General features: G+C 37.5%; 1 protein-coding gene across 1 annotated transcript; it reads left to right on the top strand.

The window, feature by feature from the left end:
• The first annotated feature begins 22,338 nt into the window (after positions 1-22,338).
• On the top strand, positions 22,339-23,526 carry LOC114174408 (sporozoite surface protein 2-like). The gene is made up of 3 exons (XM_028059249.1): positions 22,339-22,454; positions 22,616-22,938; positions 23,360-23,526. The coding sequence occupies exons 1-3, from the start codon at positions 22,339-22,341 to the stop codon at positions 23,524-23,526; spliced, it is 606 nt and encodes a 201-aa protein (XP_027915050.1).
• Positions 23,527-24,347: the final 821 nt, after the last annotated feature.

Genomic DNA, 24,347 nt, shown 5'->3' with positions numbered 1-24,347 from the left:
AATTATCTGCTGTCAGCTAATAATGTTTTGGACGACCCAACCGAGCCATTCTCCGGCACATGTCAATAACTAATCCTTCAAGATTTAATATATTAAATAATTTAACATTAAATTAATTATGTATATTGAATTCATTAAACATATTAAATCAATATATATATATATATATATATCAAATATTATTGTATCGACTGTTAGATAGATGTGTTTCTTTGGAATTATGATTTAAAAGGAGAATGATTTAAGTGTATTTTGAGGTATAATTTGTATTGTTTATTTGAATAGAGACGGAGTTGAAAGTGATAAAATTTAGGTTTAATTATGCCTTTGGTTTCCATTTTGGAGTTAAAATCTCAAAATGGTACCCAATTTTTAAAAGTCTCAAAATGGTCCCCTTTTTTGTTGAAACGTCTCACGTTTGCCCTTGCCGTTAAGTCAACGTTGACGCCGTTAGAGGGAGTGCCACGTGTCAGTTCCTCGATTTTTTGAATTTTTTTATTATTTTTTTTTAAATTTTCTTTTATTTTTAATTTTCTTTTAAATTTTTTTTAAAAAAATTAAAAAAATTGCCACGTGTCAAGCAGTCATCGTGCCACGTGGCAGTGACAGTGACACGTGTCAGTATTACGCCACGTGTCATTTTCTTAGTCTCAATTTGGTCCCTTTATTTTAATTTGTCTCAATTTTGTCCCAATTTTTGTAAAAATTAGCAATTTTGTCCCTCTCCAAATTGAAATCAAATTTAATTTCTGTATAAATGTACACAAATATTTTCATCAAAATTGATATTTCAAGTAAATATTTTTAACCAAATTAAGTTCATTTAATTAATATTTTACATTGAACTTTATTTAAAATGGTTTAAAAGTTGTTAATAGAAAATAATGTTAATAGAAAAAAAAATTCATAAATTACCTAGTTCATATTACAATAAAACACATATAAATTTAAAATTTTAAAACAATTTTAAGTAAAGTTGAATGTGAAACAGAATTTTAACTAAACTTAGCTATGTTAAAAATATATAATAAAAATATCAATTTGAATACAAATATCAAATTTAATAAAAATATTTGTATAACATTTATATAAAATTAAATTTTGTTTCAATTTGAAGGGGGAGAAAATTGCTAATTTTTACAAAAATTGGGACTAAATTGAGACAAATTAAAATAAAGGGACCAAATTGAAACTAACAAAATGACACGTGGCGTAATACTGACACGTGTCACTGTCACTGCCACGTGGCACGATGACAGCTTGACACATGGCAATTTTTTGATTTTTTTAAAAAAATTCAAAAAAAAAATTCAAAATAAAAAAAAATTCAAAAAAAAATTCAAAAAATCGAGGAACTGACACGTGGCACTCCCTCTGATGGCGTCAACCTTGACTTAACGGGAAGGGCAAACGTGAGACGTTTCAACAAAAAAGGGAACCATTTTGAGACTTTTAAAAATTTGGGTACCATTTTGAGATTTTGACTCTAAAATGAGGACCAAAGGCATAATTAAACCTAAAATTTATTAGGAAAGTTTATCAAAGTTTGTCACTCACCGATGTGATAAATTAAAAAATAAAAAGTAATACATATAAATTGGTGATTAGCAAAATGTCCTTGTTGGTAATTGTAATTTAAATTGATTATTAGATTGGTTGAAATTATTTATTTAGAAAATAAAAGTCATTCCAATAAATAAAAGTTGTTAATGTATTTGTTGTACAAAAAGTGTTTAATATTTTTTAGGGTATTATTTTGTTAACATGTTAAACCTATTGTAAAACTCTTTTTTTTTTCTGTCCTAATCTTTAAAGGATTGCCCCTAATCTAATAGGTCTAAGGGCTGGCCTATAGAGTGTCCAAGGCCCCTAGGGCAGCCAAACCCCTTTCACTTCTGTCATTCTTGCAGAAACAATACTCTCACACTCCCCATTTTCCTACAGAGGCTCTATTAGGGTTTAGCCCCAATCTTGGTCAAGTAGCTCAACCTCATTTCTTGCTCCATGTAAGTTATTCTTCAGCTCATACTTCTCCTCTCTAGGCATATTTTAGTATTTTCCAGTTAGGGTTTCGTAGTAAACTCATTTTAAAATCTGTTCCGCTATCTTGTTCAGTTCATAAATCTGTTTCGTGAGTTGCCGTGCTCGGCTATTGGGTGTCGAAGTCCTTGTTAGCTTATTTCCAAGTAAGGGAAGTTAGGGTTCTGTTAAAGCTTTGATTTTTCATGATGTCTTTGATGATATTACATGATTCATGGATTGTTTACTGCTTTGAGCTTATAAAATGTCGTATTGTGTTGTTTGGGCTGTGTTATTGGACTGTTGCACGAGAGAACAGTGGTGAGCACTGGTTTTCTCGCCCAAGCGAGCATGTCTCGCCTAGGGGAGATCAATAGAGGCTCGCCCAAGCTACTTCACGCGAGTAGTCGCTCAAGTGACCCACGTTCTTTCTGAGCGAGCGAACATCTCGCCCAAGCGAGAGGGGTCTCGCCTAAGCGAGATCTCGCGTGAGGTTACTGTTCCCCCTTTTCGAGCCCTCGTCTAGGCGAAGGGGGCTCGCCTGAGCGAGACCCTTCAGCCTGAGCGAGGAGTTGGGCGAGGGAAGTGTGGTGTTGGGTTATTTCTTGTTCTTGGATGGTTGGCACTTGCTTGGATATAATTGTTATGGTAAAATATGTGATGAACAATGATGTATGAGTGATGTGATTCATGGATGGTGAATGATAAGAATGTGTGATCTTGGCATGTGAAACAAACGAGATGATTGGTATTTAAAGTGGCATGGTATTGGCATGAGATGAAATTCCACATTTATGGTTTAAGAATAATGGATTGGTATGGATTCACTGGAACATGAAAGAGTGGATTATGAAGAGTTGGTATGTGACATGTATATATGTATATGTATGATAAATCTTTCTTGATTGATTGAGTATGATTGGTTCGTGTCAGTACGTAATTCCTTGGAATCTCTAGGTGAGATTTCAGGGTCATGCTTCAGTGGTCGGGACGTAATTCCATGATCCCTATTAGTGGGTGTCCATGGTGGTGCCCCATCTATATAACTTGGTAAGGATTCAAGGTAAAGATTGCATCCTGACACTCTAAGGAGTCAGTTAGTCTCACTTAGAGCGGACTGACTCTTGTGGTGAGAGTAGTAGGAGGCCTGAAACCCATTAAGGGCTAACCTTGTGTGTGAGGCAATTGATTCATTGTAACACTTGTAACACATAGCTCGAGGGTGAGTAGAGGTATCCACCACAAGTGCAAGCATCCACTGAATCCGACCAGGTTATATGTATCCGGATGAGTCGAGTCTTAGTGTATTGATTGAAAGGTCATAACATGCTTGGATGATATATGTATATTGGACTGTGAAGGCATATTTGATTGCATGATAAAAATGTTTTGGCTCTAGCTTACCCTTTGTTTGTTTGATTGCATTGTATGTTGTTCTTCTACCTTTGCGATGATCATCAATTTATTGATGGGAGCAGATGCGAGAGGTACTCATGGTCAACAGAGGAGAGATGATTCTGCTGCATAGTCTACCCGGACTGGAGTTCTTTTATTTGGGCTTTCCTTTAGGGCCACGACCCATGTTCTGTTTTAGCTTTTGGGTGTATCATCAACTACTGTCGTTTACCTTTGTACCTGTTTGGCATCGTGGTGTGCCTTTTATGTTTGAACTTTCTTGGATACTTGTAAGGAGTAGGGTTTAAACTCCGAGGCCGCTTTTCTTTTATTAATCAGTGTGATGCTTCCTTTAATTATATTTTTTTAATTAAATGGGGTGTTACAGTACCAATTTAATAATAAATTGAAAAACATATGTATTTGATTATTAGTGAATAATAGTGATTATTATTTTGAATAATTTAAATAATAGCGTAAAATAATAGAAAGAATAATGATCCATTGGAATTGTTAAGATTCAATAATGAGAACAACATTCCAAGCGAAACAATAAAGCTCAATTTTTTTTGTGACATAGTTATTAAAGTTATCCAAACAAAACATGATATGAGTTAGGGATATTTTGGTAATGAAACCATTTGGCACCCCCAAATCTATTCAATAAAAGCGAGATAGAAGTGTAGAAAACAAAGAAATATATGAAGAGGATTGTATATTATTAGTTGTGTATAAAATGCTACAAGAAATATATTATATATACACACAAAATTAACCCTAAAAGCCACAATGAAATGGACCTAAACACATGGGCATATGTTAACATCCCCTAAAACTCATAATGTTATGGCTAAATGCATTGAGAGTTTGTCAAATAAAAAACCAAAGCATAAAACAGATCACAGCTTGGTAAATATATCTGCAATTTGTAGACTCCGAAGGAACAAATGGTAAAGATATACTGCCAAGTTAAAGATGATAATGAGTAAAATAGAAATTTGTTTCAATATGCTTGGTTTGCTCATGAAAAACATAGTTGCGAGTAATATGAATAACACTTTTATTGTCACAATGTAAAGGTGTAGAATCTTTCAAATAGACACCCATATTTGTAAGTAACCAATACATCCAAATAATCTCACATGTAGTCAAAGTCATGGCATGATACTTAACTTTTGTGGACGATCGAGATGCAACATATTGTTTCTTACTCTACCATGATATAAGTGAATCACCAAGAAAAATACGCCACCCAGTAGTGGATTTTTTATCATTAAGATCACCATTCCAATTTGCATCACAATAGGTACGCAAGTCTATAGACAACATAGAAGAAAGCAAAAGAGACTGAAATTGAGTACCTCGAAGATACCTGAGAATACGAAAAATAACACCCCAATGGATTTTTGTTGGAGCTGAAACAAACAAGCTAACTAACAACATGAACATCATGTGCAATGTTTGGACGAGTCATAGTATGATAAACCAAACTTTCAACAATAGTTTGATATAAACAAACTATTTCAAACTTCCATCTGATAAGGAATATCATAAAACTTGTCTCAAGAGAAGTATCAACAATCTTGTCAGTAAGCCGAACACGTTCAAATAGGTCAGCAATATACTTGTACTAAGACAGAAGATAACCTTTGGAAGAAGAAGCAACCTCATTACCTAAAAAGTAACGCAGTAAATCAGTACACCCAGATCTTTCATAGAAAAACAATGAGATAATGCATTTTTTAAAGATCAAATTCCATCAAAATCATCACCAATAATGATCATATCATCAACATATAAGGATAGCAAAATATGTCCTACATTGATTTTCTTAACAAATATGAAGAATCATGATGACTAGCAACAAAACAAAGAGAAGCAATTATTTTAGAAAACTTCTAAAGCCAAGCACAAGGTGTTTATTTAAGACCATAAAGGGCTTTTTGAAGTTTGCAAACTTCATCAGATTTGTGAGAGACACTTGGTGGTGGAATCATGTAGACTTCCTCATGTAGATCCCCATTCAAAAAAGCATTCTTCATATCCATTTGAAAAATCTTCCATTGAAAAATAGAAACAACAACAATCACGGTACGAAAGTAGTCATCTTTGCCACAGGGCAAAGGTTTCCTCATAATCCATGCCATACTCTTAGGTATATCCTTTAGCAATAAGTCTAGCTTTATACCTTTCAACTAAACCATCTGATTTAGTCTTAATTTTGTATACCTAATGAGATCCAATAGGACGTTTTCTTGGTGGCAATGAAATGAGATCTCGTGTATGAGTCTTATATAGAGCAGTAAATTCCTTAGCTATAACATTATGCCAAAGTGGATCACAGACAACCTCTTTATAGGAGGAGGCTGATGTATAGTTCCATTAGAGGTAAGTAAAGTGGTAAAATCATTAGAAGTGTATTCACCCCAAGTCACAACAAAATATTTTTATGGTAGCAGAGTGTTGGGTTTTTACAAGAGCATTAAAATGTTTTAAAATCGTGAGATAATCAGACCAACATTTCATAAGATAGATCCAAGTGAAATGAGTAAAATCATCAACAAAAGAAGCATAACATCTAGAACCTCCTTTGATTGATACAGAAGAAGGTCCCCCACACACTACAAGAAAAATGACTATTATCTACGAAAAATTATCTATGAAATTTTTTTCGTAGATAATTTATTTTTATCTACCATATAATTTCGTAGATAACATCAATTTCTATAAATCACAAGAAAAAAATTATCTACGAAAATAATTTCATAGATAAATATGATATACTTTGATGAAAATTTTTTATATGAAAATTTATCTATGAAGATAAATGTAGAAAATATATATCATAAAAAAAATATAAAAATTATTTTAAAAAACTTTACCTACGAAAATGTTTCGTATGTAAAAATTATATAATTTGTTTAAATAAAAATAATATGATATTTTAAAAAATGTTAACCCTAAGTCTCATTTCTCACTCCCACTTTCACACGCTCTCCCTTCCAGATATTTACTGTAGAGACGAAACACTATGTTCTTCATCAGAAGCTTCGTTGGCACGACGCCGACCATCATGAGAAGTTTCGTCAACAGCAACGCGTCCCTTTTTGTCTCGACCCTTCCGCTCCCGCCAATGCTCAACGCTCAACGCTCACGCTCACGTCGATGCTCAAAGCTCACATTCGAGAATGTGGTGGTCAGGCTCCTCTGCGGTTCTCTCCCAGAAGGGGAGGAGGATTTTGGCCATTGGACGAGGAAGGTCTTGGGTGATTCGGATTCAACGACCACTAGCCGCTGTCGCTGCTGGGTCGCCAGAAATTAGGGTTTTTATCGCCGGACACGGAGGCAGTTTATGTGGTGTGTTTTCTTTTCGCTACTTCTCTTTGTCGTGTTTGGTTACTTAATATTGATTGTGTGGGTGTAGGATTATGCAAATTATGGATTGGCATATCTTATTGACTTTATAGGCCATAAAATGCCTAAAATTTTGACAAAACAAAATGCATTGTGAGAGAATTCGTGGGTTGCCCTGCCTTGCTTCGCTATCGTTTCGCCGACCAAAGACACAACAATTATTGTCGTTTCACTGTCTACTTTGGACATCTATTTCTTCTCTCTAACAGTTTTATTTGACAATTCACGATGAACGACCTTCTCACTGTAAGTTGACATCTGTAATTCCCTCTTTCGATTCCAAATTTCAATTTTGATAACTGGGTCTTGTAGTTTTGTTGCTAAACTTATTGTTTTTATGTTCTAATTTTCTGCCATCACAGTGTCAGATTCATACTCTGTTTCATTTCATTTTATTTTATCTTTTTTTTAAATGACATTAAGAGGTGCCCAAATTTTTGCCTTGGATTCTAGTGGGATACGAATAGGAATCAACGTGTGTTCTGACATTGTAAGCCGTAAAATTCAGTTCATCGCTGAATCACTATATGGCTAGTGGAAAATTTCCGAAAGGCAGTGTCTTGCTTTAACTAAGATCATAGTTAATCCCCAATTAGATTTCAGGTGGCTATTTTGTTTGTGGCATGATTTTGGTTTTGGATTTATTCTAATAGTGATTCTGGTGTTTTTGTTTTGTTACTATTAATTAATTAATTGGAAGTGGGTTATATTTAGTACAATGTTGTTGTGTTATAAGATCAAAATCTAAGGATATTGCAACCATTTTGATGGGATACAATCTCTTTTTTTTTTCATTCCCAAGTACAAACAAATGGACCCAATTTTAATGGTTGGGCATTTGGCAATAATCATTTTCAATGATTAGTTACTCCACTCCCTTGGTACCTTTATGTTATTCTTCATTTGGAATTAAAACTACATGTATAATAGGAATTTTAAAAATTAAAACTACCAGTTTCTATATACCTTTTATAATTTTTATCGATGGCTAGTAAGGTTTTGCAAATATGAGATTACAATCTCAGGTTTGTTTTTGGCATGCACTGTTTTGCATGAAATCAAGCTTGATAGGTAACATACGAAAACATTAGATGCTTAAACAATTTTAACGATGAAATTTCCGTAGTGTTTGTGGTAACTAGAAGTTAACTTATCACTATGTTCACTGCTTTTTCTTTATGATATTTTTTCGTTTCATCACTTTTTATTTCCAAGAAGTTATAATATAATATTAAGCTAAGTCCATTGACGAAGTTGTTGCCAGCTAGAGGCAAAGAAAGTTATATTCCCTAAAATGTTAGTATATCCTTCATTTTCTTGTCCTTTAATCTTTTCACTTTATTTATTTATGCCAAAAGAAATGTTTTTGTCACTATTTGTTTCTTTTTAGGGTCGAAAGTTTTCAGTTCAAGGTCTTTTGGGAAAGATATATGTTCTAGCGCTTTTGTTGATGGAACAATGGTGATTTTCTGTTTGGCACCACAGGTATTTGTTGCTTTCTTTCCAAGTTATTTTAAATTTTTATATAACTTGATTTCAAATTTTAATTCTAATATGTATTTATTACAGGATTATCACCGTTTCCACTTTCCAGTATCAAGAACTGTTAAGCAATTTGTACACACACACACTGATGGTGGTTTTTTATGGGTTGACAACTTGATAATATAGATTTCTTTAACACTGTAAGTGTATAAATAACCACTAAATTCTCTCTCGATATACACACACATATATATACTCTCTTTTTTTCAATTCATACTTTATTTTTCCTGATAATGTCGTACTCTTCCGGTCAATCCCATTGTTGTAAATAACAAGTATTGTAATGTTGTCTTTGTTTATAAGTGGCATTTGTGTGCTTAACTTATAGTTTGGATATTTCTCATTCGGTGGGAGCACTGTCATTTGCGTTTTTGAAAAGGTTGGTATTTTTATTGTGAGAATGTGTGCTCCTTGGCATTTATATTATATATACAGGCCAAAATTAGTGTAATATTCAGATTGAAGGAGGATGCCATAATTGATTTTTTTAAGTTTAAGTTTTTATAGGATTGTACAAATGATGATGGAGATTGATGCGTTCTCACTTGCTATGGATGTCAAGTGAGTAGGATTTTTTTATTTTATTTTGAATTTGCAATATTATTAGTAATCTGTGAGTAGTAATTATCAGGTTCAGCATAATGATAGAAATGATTATTAAAGAAGAGAATCCACTGCACTCAATCTTAATCAGGTTTTTTATTTTATTTTTCTTTTTTGAAATTAAATTAAATTTAATTGTTCTCTTGTTGATGCTTGAATTATGGAATGGTGATTTCTCTGTTTCTCTCTTCAGCTTCAGAATCGATTTAGGAGTGATAACAAGTCTCCTCCACAGTTAGGTGCTTTTAAGGACTATAATATCAATATGAACCCTATGGTCTTATTTATTTGTATTCTAGTTTACTAAATCATTATGGATATGAATATTGTGAGATTCACTTGTGGTTTAGTTACTAGATAAAATTTGTTTAGTTCTAGCAATTAATATCATGGTTTGTGGCAGATTCTTGTAGGGAAACGAAATGCTCTCTTTTCCAAGTTATATACTTTTTTTACCCTTTTATATTTTTCTAAGTCTACTTATTTTGTTGGTGATTTTTTCATACGGTGATTTTGAACCTGTTATTTTATTTTGGTTGTTGTTAAGCTATATGTTCAAAGATTTGTTTTTTATTTTTTTATATTTAAGTTATCTACGAAAATTTTCGTAGGTAAATTATTTACGAAAGTTTTCGTAAATAAGTTATCTACAAAATTTTTCATAGGTAATTTATCTACGAAATATTTTGTAGGTAACTCGACTCCTGGATGAGAAACTTTTCGACGAATATTTTCATAGATAATTATGGACGTCCCGATTTCGTAGATAATGGTTGTAGGTAAGTTATCTACGAAACTCATATTCGTATATAAAGTTACCTACCAGCTTAATACCTATGAAATTTACTTCGTAGGTAATTCATAGATAAATTCAAATTACCTACGAAAAATGTTCATTATCTACGAAATACTGGCGTAGATAATAACCATATTTTTTGTAGTGACATCAGAATGTGCAAGATTAAAGGATCAAGAGAAGAAGAAATGTAACATCCCGACCGAATATTACGAATTTAAATAATAAAATAAAGAAATAGGGATAAAGCATCATTTAATATAAATCCATTTCCCAAAACACGGGAAATTTAAAACATTTAATTCATCGTAAAATACCTTAAATCCATAATTTAATAAAAACTCATACTACAAAGTTAAGTCCAATAATCTAATGATTACAAAATTCTCAAAGTTCTTAAAGCCATAATAAAACTCTACAGAAAATTCCCCAAGCTAGCCCACACTCCGGCTCTACGCCTCACCAGACATGCCTGCAACATCATCTACTCTCGTGTACCGCGTACACGATCATCACCAAACACAAGCAGATAATGTGAGCTAATAGTTAAAATAAACATATATACAACATATATATCATTACAAGCACACCAAAGGAATTCCATCCTTTGATTTCATGTCACATGGCCACCACCATGTTACCCATGATCTATGTCTTTGGACAATAACCTCAAGATGTCTTGCCGCCACACCTACAAGCCATAACTTGTAGAAGACGTGCGGGAAACCAGTTACCGACCATACTCTATAACGCCATGTGTAGTTCCCAATACAAACAGAGTTCGTAACGTCCCAAGACTACCAAACTCGTCAACCACATACTAAGGAGGGCAATCTATCTGGACCCATCCGTACGAGTCATAACACACACACACATTCACACTGGTAACACTCGCTAACACGAGCCACAACTCAAGGATTCCTCGTGTTCATCCGTCATCCCAAGCCACAACTTAAGGGATGTCATTCTGAGCCACAACTCAAGGAATGCAACGTGCTTTACCACTATCTTGAGCCATAACTCAAGGGATACGTTCCGAGCCACAACTCAAGGAATACCAACAAGCCGACCTTCGAGGTATCACCAAAGCCTTGTAGATCACGCACATCAAAGCAAGCAGTCACACTACCTCTGCATTATCACCTGGCGTTGCTACTGAGCCGCCAAGCGAGGTACGCTTCCAGACTGCCTGGTGGAGGACACGTGCCGTCAGGCACCAAGCACCCTTATCCCTCTGCCTCTACAGGTATCGCCTGGCAGGACGACCCTCACCGTCAGGCGCTACACATTCCAATAGCCACTATGAGTGTAGCTATCGCCTGGCGGTCAAACACCACCGGCAAACGCTACACCAGTACTTGCACAGTACTAGTTTTTGGTTCTAGTTCAGGCAAAATGACTCACACACCACCCACATTACCACTCATTTCGTGAATCATAAACTTAGTCACTTACTGCATGAAATAATTCCAGTTAGCATAACCCATTTTCATGCACCTTCATTCCCTAAATACATTACATTCCTTTCTCATCTTCCATTATCCATCCAATGCCTATTTAAAGGCCTAATTTCATTAAAGTACCACCACATATGAGGCTCATATACTAATTCACCAATGATTCATACTTTCTAACATGATCCTAACATTGCTTTCATCACCATGCATTACTCTCCAATATTTCACATAATCATTCATTCACATGTAAGATCAATTTGCCCACGAGTTAAAATCAATAGCTGAATTACCCTACCTATACTTAACTTAAACCAGCCACTACACCTTCTTATAACTCAATCCCAATCTCAACTGCCCATCAATACATTAAAACATGTAATCCCAATCCACTTCTTTTAATCACGCTTTTTCTTTCTAACCTATAAGGTATTCATAATAGCATACTTTTGCATTAGTTTTATGACCCTATTTCCTTTCAGCCATCCAATGCAATTGAAACCCGGGTCCCCAACACCCAAAACACAAAATAATAACTACATTCTCTATTGTCGCCTGGTGGCAAGCTACCTTCCGCCAGGCGGTGCATCAATTTTGGGAAAAATTCCAGAATTTCCAGCACTTACCAAGTCTTTCTCATTTTCCCAATCCTTTATTTGGTCTATTTCCATAATTATGCAATTCATCATGATCACAATTATACGATTACTTCACTCAACTATATTTAGTAACACTTTACAATGTAATCAAATTGTAGTTACTCTCAGACCATCAAAATCCCCAATTTCCAACCTTAATATGAATTGTTCATATTTTTCCCCAATTCATTTCCACTCACAGCGTAATTCAATAATCACAAGCCTCTAATACTCCGATAACAAATGAAGCTCCCTTATTCCCCTTCCAGAATCCACCCAGAAAACCCAAAACCAGCCTAATTTGGTTTGCGTCACTTGGCGATAGTGCATCAGCGCTAGGCAGTTCAAACAAAACCTAGAAATTGGTGAATTAGACATGTGTTGCCTAGCGGTAAAGGTCGTACCGCCAGGCGGTTCCTCTTCAGGAACCCAGAATCTTGTAAACAAATATGTGTCGCCTGGCGGTAGTTCATCATCCACCAGACGATTTTTGGAAAATTCCATAAAAAACACGAAATACACACAAGCAGGGTAGAAAACATGTATTCAATTAATCATACAGTTCATGCAATTAAACAATACGAAATAACATGTACGGTCCAACTCCCCTAACCTGGAATTCCTTGGTTAAAACTTCAGAATTTAAAGCTTCCTCTTAGTCAACAATGTCTTCCCTTGACGCTTCCAGCAACAGTCCTCAATCCTCTCGAAAATGCAGCTCCTATTTGCTCACAAAATGCTTCTCAAATGATTCCCTAGGTTGCCCTATGTTTTTCTCTCTATGTTCTCTCCTCTCTGTTACTCTAAATTCACTTGATTAATCACCATTAATTCAACTAGAGTTTAATTAAACTAGAGTTTAATTACCATTCAAAGTGCATTAGTGGTTGTTTTCCCAGTCTCTCTTGGCTGCCCATTTGTCAGCCAGGGTTTCTCTGCCCGTTCACATTCATGCCAAAAAGAATTTTGGCAAAAAGAAAGTTTAATTTGGATTCACAAAGGTTCAAACCCCTAACCATGCCAATGTCAAATCAATGCATAACCATTCAACCAATTCATGTTTCGTGCTAATTCCTATAATTATAGGATTATAATATCACTCATCATGATCAACATATTATTAAAATAATAATCCATTAAATAACACATAAACGACATGCATAGAACTTGAACACAAGTCCTCTCAACATAACTAAGTACTCTCAACCACTTGAGGTAGTACTTTTCCATATCACAATAGTCAACATCTAATGTCATAAAGGCTCATATTACCCGCATTTACTAATGATTTATTTATTTAATTAATTAAATTTCATGGATCTTACAAGAAATACTTTTATTAAAAGGTAAAACAAAAAAATTTGCCATTTTGCAACCACTACAATAAGAAATATCATGATTGTCCAAAGTACCCAAACTCTAGTAGACACTAAAAACTTTAAATGAGATGCAAACACATGACCTAAACGATAATGCCACAAATAAAAAGTTGAATAAGGAAAAGACAAATGAAACGAAGATAAATCCGCATTGGAGGCTGCACCTATTGATTCCTTGAACTGATTCAGGACATAAAGTTCACCTTACCTACGGCCTATCCCAATCACCTTCTGAGATGTGTGATCCTGTACAAAACAATCAAATAGAGAGATCTACACATTATATCTAGAATCACATATTTTTCCAACAAAAGCAAGATTCATAGCAAGATCAAGTATGTAGTAAACACAAACAAAGACAAAGATGGTGTAGCAATGGTACCAATACCAGATAATGGAAGTGAATCACCATTATCAGTTGCAATTAACATTGATGAGTTAGGTGATAAAAAAACAAAAGAATACAAATGATGTGACATATGATTAGTGGCACCTGAATCAATTATCCATTTGTCTAAAGATATATTTGGTGATGATATACATTAAGATTGCAAGGGTATGTTGGCTTGCTGTCAAAAAGCAAGGAACTTTTGAAATTGATCAGGGATTGATCCAAAGATGGTGCAGCAATATTACCATGTGACTAAGCCGAGGGAAATTGTTGTGGTTACTGAAAAAGACGAGACTAGTGAGGAGGGCGAGATTATTGTTGTTGTGTACGATGTTGTTGTGAAGATTGATGTTGAGGTCTAGCTTTGTTTAGGAACAAAGGACATTGAGATTTCCAATAATTCTTTTGTTTGCAGTAAGAACACTCATCAAAAGCAACTTCACCAACATGTTATTTCTGTTGAGCTCTAGTAGAAGACTTGTTTGAAGATGCAAAAATATATGGAGCAAAAGAAGGGTTGGTCTTATGATCATTAAGTCTGAAGTCTAATTTCCTCTGCTAATAATTTATTAACTAGAAGGCAGAGGGTTACGATGCAAAATTTAACCTCGTAAACTTTCAAAATCACTATGCAAGGCCATAAGAAATTGAACCAAACGTTGTGGTTCCCTACGATTAATATACGATGCAAAAGCACTTAATGTTATAAGCTCGGTCACGACAAGTTAATCCCATAGGGTTGTCATGACAGAATAAAAGTCTTGAATGTTTATGTCATTTTACTTCAATGCATGAAAATTTGTCTCAAGTTGATACTGTTTGGAAAAATTATATTGTGTATACAATCAAGATAAGTGATCGCATACCTCTTTTGCAGTATCATATTTTTCCAACTGAACGTAAATCAAGTGTGTAACAGAATTATTGACCCAACTAATAATTTTAGAGTTGTTAGCTTCTCATACCTCTAAAGTAGTAGCATAATCATTAGCTTTGATGTCAATTGGTTTTAACTTAACACTTGAAATATAACTTTACATGGACTTTCCACAAAGAAAGTTTTTCATAACATAACACCAATAGGAATAATTTTTACCGCCCAATTACACACTAATAAACTAAGAATCATCTTTACGAGTCGCCATAATAAATCAAATGCAAAACACAAATGTGAACCATACGGCAGAAGCAACAAACAAAACAGAATACGAACTTAATATTAGAAGTTTGTTGTAAAACCCGAGAAATTTAAATAATTAAGTAAATAATTATTTAATGAATGCGAGTAGTGGGAACCTTTATGACAATTAATGCTAGCTTTTATGATGTGGAATAGTACTAGTTCAAGTGGTTGAGAGTACTTAGGCATGTTGAGAGGACTTGGGTTCAAGTCCTATGTATGCCAAATTGTGTATTATTTTAATTGTGCGTTGTTTTAATATAATTGATTGTGATGAGTGATAATATAATCCTAAATTTCTAGGAATTATCATGAAACATGAATTGGTTGAATTGGTTGTGCGAAAGGTTTTACAGACCATAAACAATGCTAATTGAGTGAGAAAGAGAGCTGAATTGAGGAAGCACTAAAGAGGCTTTTATTAATCAAGGAAAAAAGCTCAAGAACCATCAAGTTTAAGCAAGGAATCCAGATTAGGGGAGTTGCTTTATTTGTTTATATGAAATTATATGATTTTACGTTGTATGATGTATGATTGGGTGCCTATTTTTGCGTTAATTTCCACTGTTCGAGTTTCTGGAAATTTTTCAAAAACCGTCAGGTGGCTTTGAAGGCCTGCCAGGCGATGCATGTGCGTGACACCCATTTCTAGGTATTTTAGATGAACCGTCTAGCGGCAAAGGTTACTCTACCAGGCGACACAAACCCTTATTCATTTTACTCTACCATAGGGAAGCATGAAGCATGAGGGGGTCATGTTGGGTTTAGGGTCAAATTGTTAATATGATTTTAGCGGTTAATCATGATGAAAATTTGCATGGGAGAAATCCGATTTGTTGTAATTTATGCACTTGATTGACTGAACGAGATTTGGGGGTTTAAGGTTCATCACGGGTGTGTGAAAAATCTGGGATTTGCCCAGAATTTGATGTGCCTCCTGACGGCAAGTATGCACCGCCAGGCGATAGACGCTACAGTAGTGGCAATTGCATTTTGTGACTGTTCGAGGCGCGTTTTGGGATTTTGTGAGGGTAAGGCTAAATCCTACACATGATAATCATATAAAATAAACCAATTGAAATGGATGGAGGTCTAACAGTAATTTAACAGTCATGGAGAATTGGTAGAAACTTGAGTTGGGTTTAGTACATTAGAAGTCGAGGAGGTTGAGTAATACTGGTTCACAATTAGTCATATTAAATACCCTTGAGATATTTGTGATAATGCAGCTTAATGTTAAACTCATGATTGGTTAATGTATTTGAATTTATATATATACAATTGATCATACTTAAGTGAAGCTAGGGGTAAATATATGAATGCAAAGATGCATGCTTATATGACTTTGAATGGGTATGTAATAGTAATTGTGTTCTCTAATGAAAGTTATACACATAAACATGTAATTTCAATGTGAAGTTGAACTAAGAGGAGTGTTAGAACCTTTTTTGGGGTGTTAAACCAGTAGTTGGTATGCTACTGGTATAGCGCTTGGTGTAACATCCCGACCGGATATTACAGATTTAAATAATAAAATAAACTAAGAAAAATAAAATTTCATTAATGATAAATCCATTTCCCAAAAACGCGGAAAATTTCAATCTATTTCACCATAACAATAAACGAAACCCAAAATGGGTAATTATCCATTATAAAATTAAAGTATGATAATATAAAAGTTTACAACTTATTTAAAATCATAAAGCATAAAGTCTAATAAAATCTCCCAAGACTAGCCCTGCTCCGGCTTTACACCTCACCAGATCCACCTGCAACATCATCTTCTCCCGTATATTGCGGATACGATCATCGCCAAACACAAGTAGATTGGGTGAGCTAATAGAATAAAACATATATACAACACATTTATATATATAACACAATCACACCAAAGGAATTTCATCCTTTGATTTCATACCACCTGGCCACAACCATGTTAACCGTGTTCTACGTCTTCTAATGAATACCTCAAGATGTCTTGCTGCCATACCTATCGATCACAACCGATAGAGCACGTACAGGAAACCATGCTACGGATCACACACCGTAACACCAGGTGGAGTTCCCAATACGAACATAGTTCGTAACGTCCCAAGACTACCAAACTCGTCAATAGATACTCAGGAGGGCAATCTATTTGGACTCATCCGTACGAGCCACAACCTGCACACTCACACCGGCAACACTAGACAACCCCAGCCACAACTCAAGAGTTCCTCGTGTTCATCCGCCATCTCGAGCCACAACTTAAGAGATGTTATTTCGAGCCATAACTCAAGGAATACCACATGTTTAACCCTTATCCCAAGCCACAACTCAAGGGATACGTTCTAAGCCACAACTCAAGGAACATTAGTAAGTTGACCTTTAATATATCCAATAATCCTTGTAGACCATGCACACCAAAGCAACACAACGCATTTCTGCTGCAGCAACACCGCCTGACACAGATCACAAGGTCCCAAATGCAATAGACTTCCAGGCCGCCTGGCGGTGAACGCGTATCGCTGGCGCCAAGCGCCTAAGGACCCACTGACTTGTAGACTCCGTTTGGCGGCACCATCCTCACCGCCAGGCGCCAATTTAATCTAGACCTCACTGCTTTTCCGTTGTCGCCTAGCGGTCAATCACCATCACCAGGCGCCACACTAGTACTTGCGCTGTATTGGTTTTGGTTCAAGTTCAGGAACTCTTTGCGCAGTTCACTCACACTTGCCCTCACTCCAGAGTACCCCTAATTAGTGCATTGTTGTCTATAGGATTTCTAGCCATCACACCCCACGTGTAAGTTTATTATCCAAATATGGTCATATAGACAGTCCTAAGCATTCACACTTATCATTTCTTGACAGGATCCTAACTATTTCATCTATGACAACACACAACCATATTCCCTTACCTTATCATTCTAAATCCTCTATGTGTATCTAAATATCAATTAGTAAAGTTACTTTAAGTCCATTCTCAACATGTCTAACTATGCTTATGGTAAACATATGCCAGCTACTGCGATATTTTATACTCCAGCCACAATACCATTAAAATACAAATTTGCTAAAACAGTCCTTAATTCTCATCTCAATTCATTAATCAATCACTCTTTCTAATAATATAACCACAAATCTCAATTCTGCTTTTACATATCACCAACTGACCCCTCACTAAATTTCCCCTGGCTACCAACTCAGCTGCAACCATCCCTAATCTGCACATGTCACCTGGCTGCCATGCTAGTGCCGTCAAGCGGTGCATAGAATTCTGGAGATTTTCCAGAAATTCTTACACCTGTGAAACCCCAACTTTGTCCCAATTTTCCCCTTGCTTGCAGATTTCTATCAATTCACACACGATCTCGATTATAATTCTAATAATTCGCAGCCTAACACACCCAATATCATTTTTCCAAAGCAATTTAAAAGTCAATTATCCTTGTAACATTCAAACCTCAAGACTCGAACCCTAAGATAGCATCCAAAGCAATTTCATCGATTTTAACCTTCAATCTTATGCGATGCCAAGTTTGCGAGTATCCAATGATCAATTAACGTTTAAGGATATTATTTCCCCTAATCAACTCAACCCAAACCCATAAAAACCATCAAATTGAGCCAATAGGGCTCATGTTGTCTGGCGGGTCAATTACCATTGCCAAGCTGTTCATAGGAAAACCCAGAACCTAGGTTGAACAACAAGCGTCGCCTAGCGGCACAATGCTCACTGCCAGGTGGTTCCTCGTAGAAACTCAGGAATAACACAAAAACATATGCGTCGCCTGGCGGTAGTTCGTCGCCCGCCAGGCGATTGCTGGAAATTTTCCAGGAACACGAAATTCAAATAATGTGCGGGATAGAGCATACACAATCATACTATAATTCATGCAATTATTCAAAAACATAAATAAACGTGGTCCAACTCCCCAAACCTGGATCCTTTTGCTTAAAAATGGAAATTTGGAGAGTTCCCTTGATCACCAATGGCCTCCCTTTAATTCTCTTCCAATTCAGTTTCCTTTCCTCAATCCTCACAACAACTCTCAATTTTCGTACTCCTCTCACTATGTAGCAATGGCAAGTGCAGAAACCTCTCCCCTCACCTGAATTTTTCCTTATAATGGTGCCTCAATGATGGATTAATGTGCTAAAACGAAAATGGCACTAAAAGTGGTATAATTGCTATTCAAGGTCCATCATTAGTTGTTTTTCCAGCCCCTTTGGCTGCCTTCACGTGGCTGCTAGGGTTCCCAGCCGTTCTCATCTTTGCCAAAAATAAGTTTAACAAAAAGAAAGCCTAGTTTGAGTTAACTAAGGTTCAAACCCCTAACCATGCCCATGTCAAATCAATACACAACCATTCAACCAATTCATGTTTCGTGATAATTCTTAAAATTCTAAAATTATATTATCACTCCACATGATCAATCATATTATTAAAATAATAATAAATCAAATAACACATAAATGGCATACATAGGACTTGAACCCAAGTCCTCTCACACAATTAAATACTCTCAACCATTTGAGCTAGTACTTTTCCACGTCACACATGTTAGAAGTAAATTACATAAAGGCTCCTGTTACCCGCATTTATGAATTAATTATTTATTTAATTAATTAATTTTCACGGGTCTTACACTCGGCGGCGCGGGAGAGGTCGCCAAGTGATTGGGGTACCAGAGGCATCCTTGGAGCGCGAGGCGCCTAGCGGTGAGGAGTCAACCGCCAGACGGGTGGGGAGGTGCGTAGAGTTGGACTATGAGCGGGGAGGTTCGTAGAGGCAGGACCACGAGCGAGCAGGTTCATGGAAGCATGTATATCCTGGGTCCATGGTCAAGTAATTGCTTGGGTGATTTAGATGTGCATGGTCTACGAGGCTTTGGGTGAAACCTTAAGGATGAACTTTGTTGTAGCATTCCTTGAGTTGTGGCTCGGAATGGTATCCCTTGAGTTGTGGCTCAGGATATTGGGTAAACATGTGACATTCGTTAACTTGTGGCTCGGAATGGCGGATGGACACGAGCATTCCTTAAGTTGTGGCTCAAATTTGCGAGTGTTGTCGGTGTGAGTGTGTGAGTTGCGGCTCATACGGATAGGTCCAAGAAGATTGTCTTCTTTGGCGTTTGCCGACGAGTTTGGTAGTCTTGGGACAATTATGAACTATGGTTTGTATTGGGAACTCCACCTAGCATTACAGAGTGTGGTCCGTAACAGGTTTTTTGCACGTGTTCTACAAGTTGTGTCTTGTAGGTTGAGGCAGCAAAAGGTATCTTGAGGTTATCATCTAAAGACGTAGAACACAGGTAACATGGTGGCCGCCACGTGGTATGAAATCAAAGGATAGAATTCCTTTGGTGTGTCTATGTTTATATATTTGAATATATATATATATATATATATATATATATATATATATATATATATTTATATATATATATATATGTGTGTGTGTGTGTGTGTGTGTGTTTTTATATACTGTTAACTCACCCTATCTGCTTGTGTTTGGCGATGATCGTGCAATGCGTTACACGAGAGCAGATGATGTTGCAGGTGGTACTGGTAGAGGTGTCAATTTGGCCCAGCCCACAGGGTTTGGCCCTGGCCCATGTGGGCGAGGGCCAAAAAAGCTCACATTGAAAAAAAGCCCCCAACAAAGAAGCCCACAGGGCCAAAAACCCTACAAAAGCCCTGTGGACCACACTCTGCCCCTTCCTCCCTTGGCTGCGCGGCTGACGGCAATGGCGGCTGGCTTCTTCTTCTTCTCCGGCGACGATGCTCCGGCGAGGTGGCGTGACGCGGTGGTTGATGGTGGAAAGGCAGTGGATGCTCGCTGCAGTTGATGCGTCGCGGTGGCCGGCGGAACGAAGAAGATGATGGAGAGAAAATGGAGGTGCTGTGATTGACGACGATTTGCGCGTCGCTGCAGGTGCGGAGCGTGAACGGAGAGGATGGTTGTTGTGGTGGCCGCCATGGTTGTGCGCGAGGAAGAAGAACCCGCTGGTGCGCGACGCGTTGCAGAGGTTCGTGGTTGTGTGCTCACAGTGGCGCCGCCGTTCCTGCGCGAATGGAGGAAGGGGCAGAAACCCTAATTCTGGAGAGAGAGTACTCTGCGCCACGTGTCAGCGTCTGATAGGACAGTCAAACTGGTCAACTGGTCAACTCTGGTCAACTGGTCAAAGTCAGCAGTCAACATTGGTCAAAACTGCAAATATGGTTAAATGAGAGGGGCAGAATTGGAAATTGGACAGGAATTAAGTTGCTAATTAATTAAATAAAAATAAAAGATTTTAGCAACTGACAGATAAAGCCCAAAGTCCAGTTGAAGCCTATATAAAGAGACTTAAGGGAGCAGAAACGGGGACTGACAATTTACAGCTGACAGCTTAGACACTGAGAACTCTCTGGTTTTGGCAGATACCGTCTCCACCACATCTCTCATTTTCTTCTTTTATTTTCTTTCTTTCATATCATCATGTATTCCATCAAAGCCATGGAGGGCTAAGCTTTAAGGGTTGATTCCACTGTAATTTCTTAAATGGATTCTGAGGTTAGATGAATTTATATGTTTTGTTATTTTGATTATTGTTGTGGTTTTTGTTTAGCTATGTCCTTTGCTTCTTAATCGAATAGAAAATAATGATTTTAAATCTACATGCATGCTAATCATATGAGTTAAAAGGTTTTTAAATTAAATTGAGACTTTACTTTGATTTTGTTTAGGAACTTTCATTTGATTAAATAAGTTTTTGCCAATAATTGAGACTTTAATTTGATTAGAGGTAATTACTTTAACTAAAATTAGTCAAGACTTTACTTTGATTAATTAAGTTTTCTATTTGGTAGAGAAACAAAGGAATAGACATGATTAGGCATAGTAAAATTAATTGAGACTGTACTTTGATTGAATTTACTATGGACAATCTAATAATTCTCACTTTTAATTGAGACTGTACTTTGATTAAAAGTGAGGATGCCAACAAATGAATTGAGTCTTTACATTGATTTATTTGTAAATCAACAACAATAATTAATTTAACAATAATCTCTAGATAACCAATGAAGAATCTTATTTAGAAAAAGCAGTGGAATTGACCTATTTACTATTACTGTGTTTACAATCTTCCGTGTCATTTTCTTTGCATATCAAAACCTCCCTATTTTTATAGTTGCTAGTTTTAAATTGCATTTTTTAGAATCAAATATTTGAGATCAATTCCGTATTCGTTGTGAGACGACTCAGGGTTATCTTAACCCTAACTATTTTCTTCACTACAAACTGGCAATACTGAAGTTGCTAAAGTAGTGGTAATTTGATCGCCTAACGACAGCGATATCAGGGACAGACCCAACGAATCGGACAAGCATGACGACCCGAATAGGTCTAACGACTCGGACCTGCCCGACGACCTTAACAAGAACGACAACTCGAACGGGCCCGATGATCCAAACAGGCCCAACAACCCGAACGGGCCCGACGACACAGACTGCCCGAATACAGGACAAACCTGACAACACGGATGGGCCCAACGACATGGAAGGGCTCGACTACCCGGACAAGCCAGACGAACCTAACAGGTCCTATGACACAAAAAAGCCTGACGAATCGAACGGGCCTGATGACCCATATGGACTCGACGACCCGGACTGGTCTTACAACCCAAACGGCCTGACGACCCAGATGGGACCGACGACACAGACTTGCCTAACAACCTAGACGGGCCCGACGAGCCAGATGGGCCCAACAAGTCAGATATGCCTAACGACTAAGACGGGCCATACGACCTAGACGAGCCCGACAACCCGAACAGGCTCAACAACCCAGACGGGACAAACGATAAGAACAGGCCTGACGACACAGATGTGCCCGACGATCCGAACGAGCCCAATGATCCAAACAGGCACAAAGACCCCAACGGGCCCGACAACCTGTATGGACCTGACGACCCAAACGGGCCCTCAGACCTAGACGGGCCCTACGATGTAGACGGGCCCTACGACCCGAATGGGCCTGAAGACACGTACGGGGGCAACGACCCAAACGGACCCGACAATCAAGACAAGCCCGACGACCTGGATGAGCCCGACGACCCGGACGAGTCCGACTACCCGGACGGGCTCAACACTCAGACGAGTCCGACTACCCGGACGGGCCCGACACCCAGTCGGGCCCGTTCTGGTCGTCGGGCCCGTTCGGGTCGTCTGGCACGTCTGGGTTGTCGGGCCTATTCGGATATTCGGGCCCGTTTGGCTCGTTGGTCCCGTTCGGGTCGTCGGGCCCGTTTTGATCGTCGGGTCCATACGAGTCGTCGGCCCGTTCGGGTCATTGGGCCTGTTTGAATCGTTGGGCCCGTTCGGGTCGTCGTCGCGTTTAGATCGTTTGGGTCGTAAGGCTCATCTGGCTCGTCTAGCCCGTTCGGGTTTTCGGGCCCGTTTGGGTCGTCGGGCCCGTCCGTGTTGTTTGGCATGTCCGGGTTGTCAGGCCCGTCCTGGTCGTCGGGCCCATCTTAGTCGTCTGGCCCGTCTAGGTTTTTGGTTCCATCCGTGTTGTTTAGCATGTCCGGGTTATCAAGCCCGTCCTGGTCGTCGGGCTCATCTTGGTCGTCGGGTCTGTCCTTGTCATCGGGCCTATCCTGGTCATTGGGCTCGTCTGGGTTGTCGAGCCCGTCCGGGTCATCGGGCCCGTTTGGGTCGCTCAACTTCATCTTTGACTCTGGCTTAATGTAGTATTATTTGGGGGGCTAACCCACCTTAGCCCTAGCCCTAACCCACTAGAGAGGGGGCTTTGGGGGCTGGGGCTTTTTTTTGGCCCCCTCATTTGGGGCCCCCTAAAAGGGGGCTTTATGAAGAGTGGGCCAGGGCTAGCCCATGGGCTAGGGGCCAAATTGACACCTCTAGGTGCTGGTGAGGCATAACATCGAAGATAGGGTTGGATGGGAAAAGATTTTACTAGAATTTTATCATTATTGTTTTTATGAACTTTGTAAATAGTGTTTTACTGATTTAAGAATTTGGATATTGTATTGGAGTTTTATAAATTATGGATTTTTTTGGATAATTTCTAATGTAGTAAATGTTTTAAAATTTCTCGCGTTTTTGGGAAATGAAGTATAATAAATGAGGTTTCATCATATTTCTTAATTTTATTATTTAAATTAGATTTAGGAAAGAGGAACTACTACAAGAATTTCTTCTCAATCATGGATCATTTGGGTCTTTTGATACCATGTAGAAATCAAAGAAATATACAAAGAAGGAGATTGTATATTATTGATTGTGTATAAAATGTTACAAGAAGTGTGTTATATATACACATAAAGCTAACCCTATAAGCCACAAGTAAATGGGCCTATGCTAGCAAGGAGTGGATAATCCTCCAATTCATTGTGTGCATCGCTCACAAATCACTCAATGAGAACACCAGCCATCCGTGCAAATTTGAACCTTGTAATGCTCTTCAATAGTAAATCCATAAAAAAGAACACAACCTTAGGGTATGTTTGGATTTGAAGATGGATTTGGGGGAATGGATAAGAGAGAAAA

This window comes from Vigna unguiculata, chromosome 2 (assembly GCF_004118075.2).
Source record: "Vigna unguiculata cultivar IT97K-499-35 chromosome 2, ASM411807v1, whole genome shotgun sequence".
Taxonomy (NCBI): Eukaryota; Viridiplantae; Streptophyta; class Magnoliopsida; order Fabales; family Fabaceae; genus Vigna; species Vigna unguiculata.
This window is presented reverse-complemented; position numbering and strand designations above follow the sequence as displayed.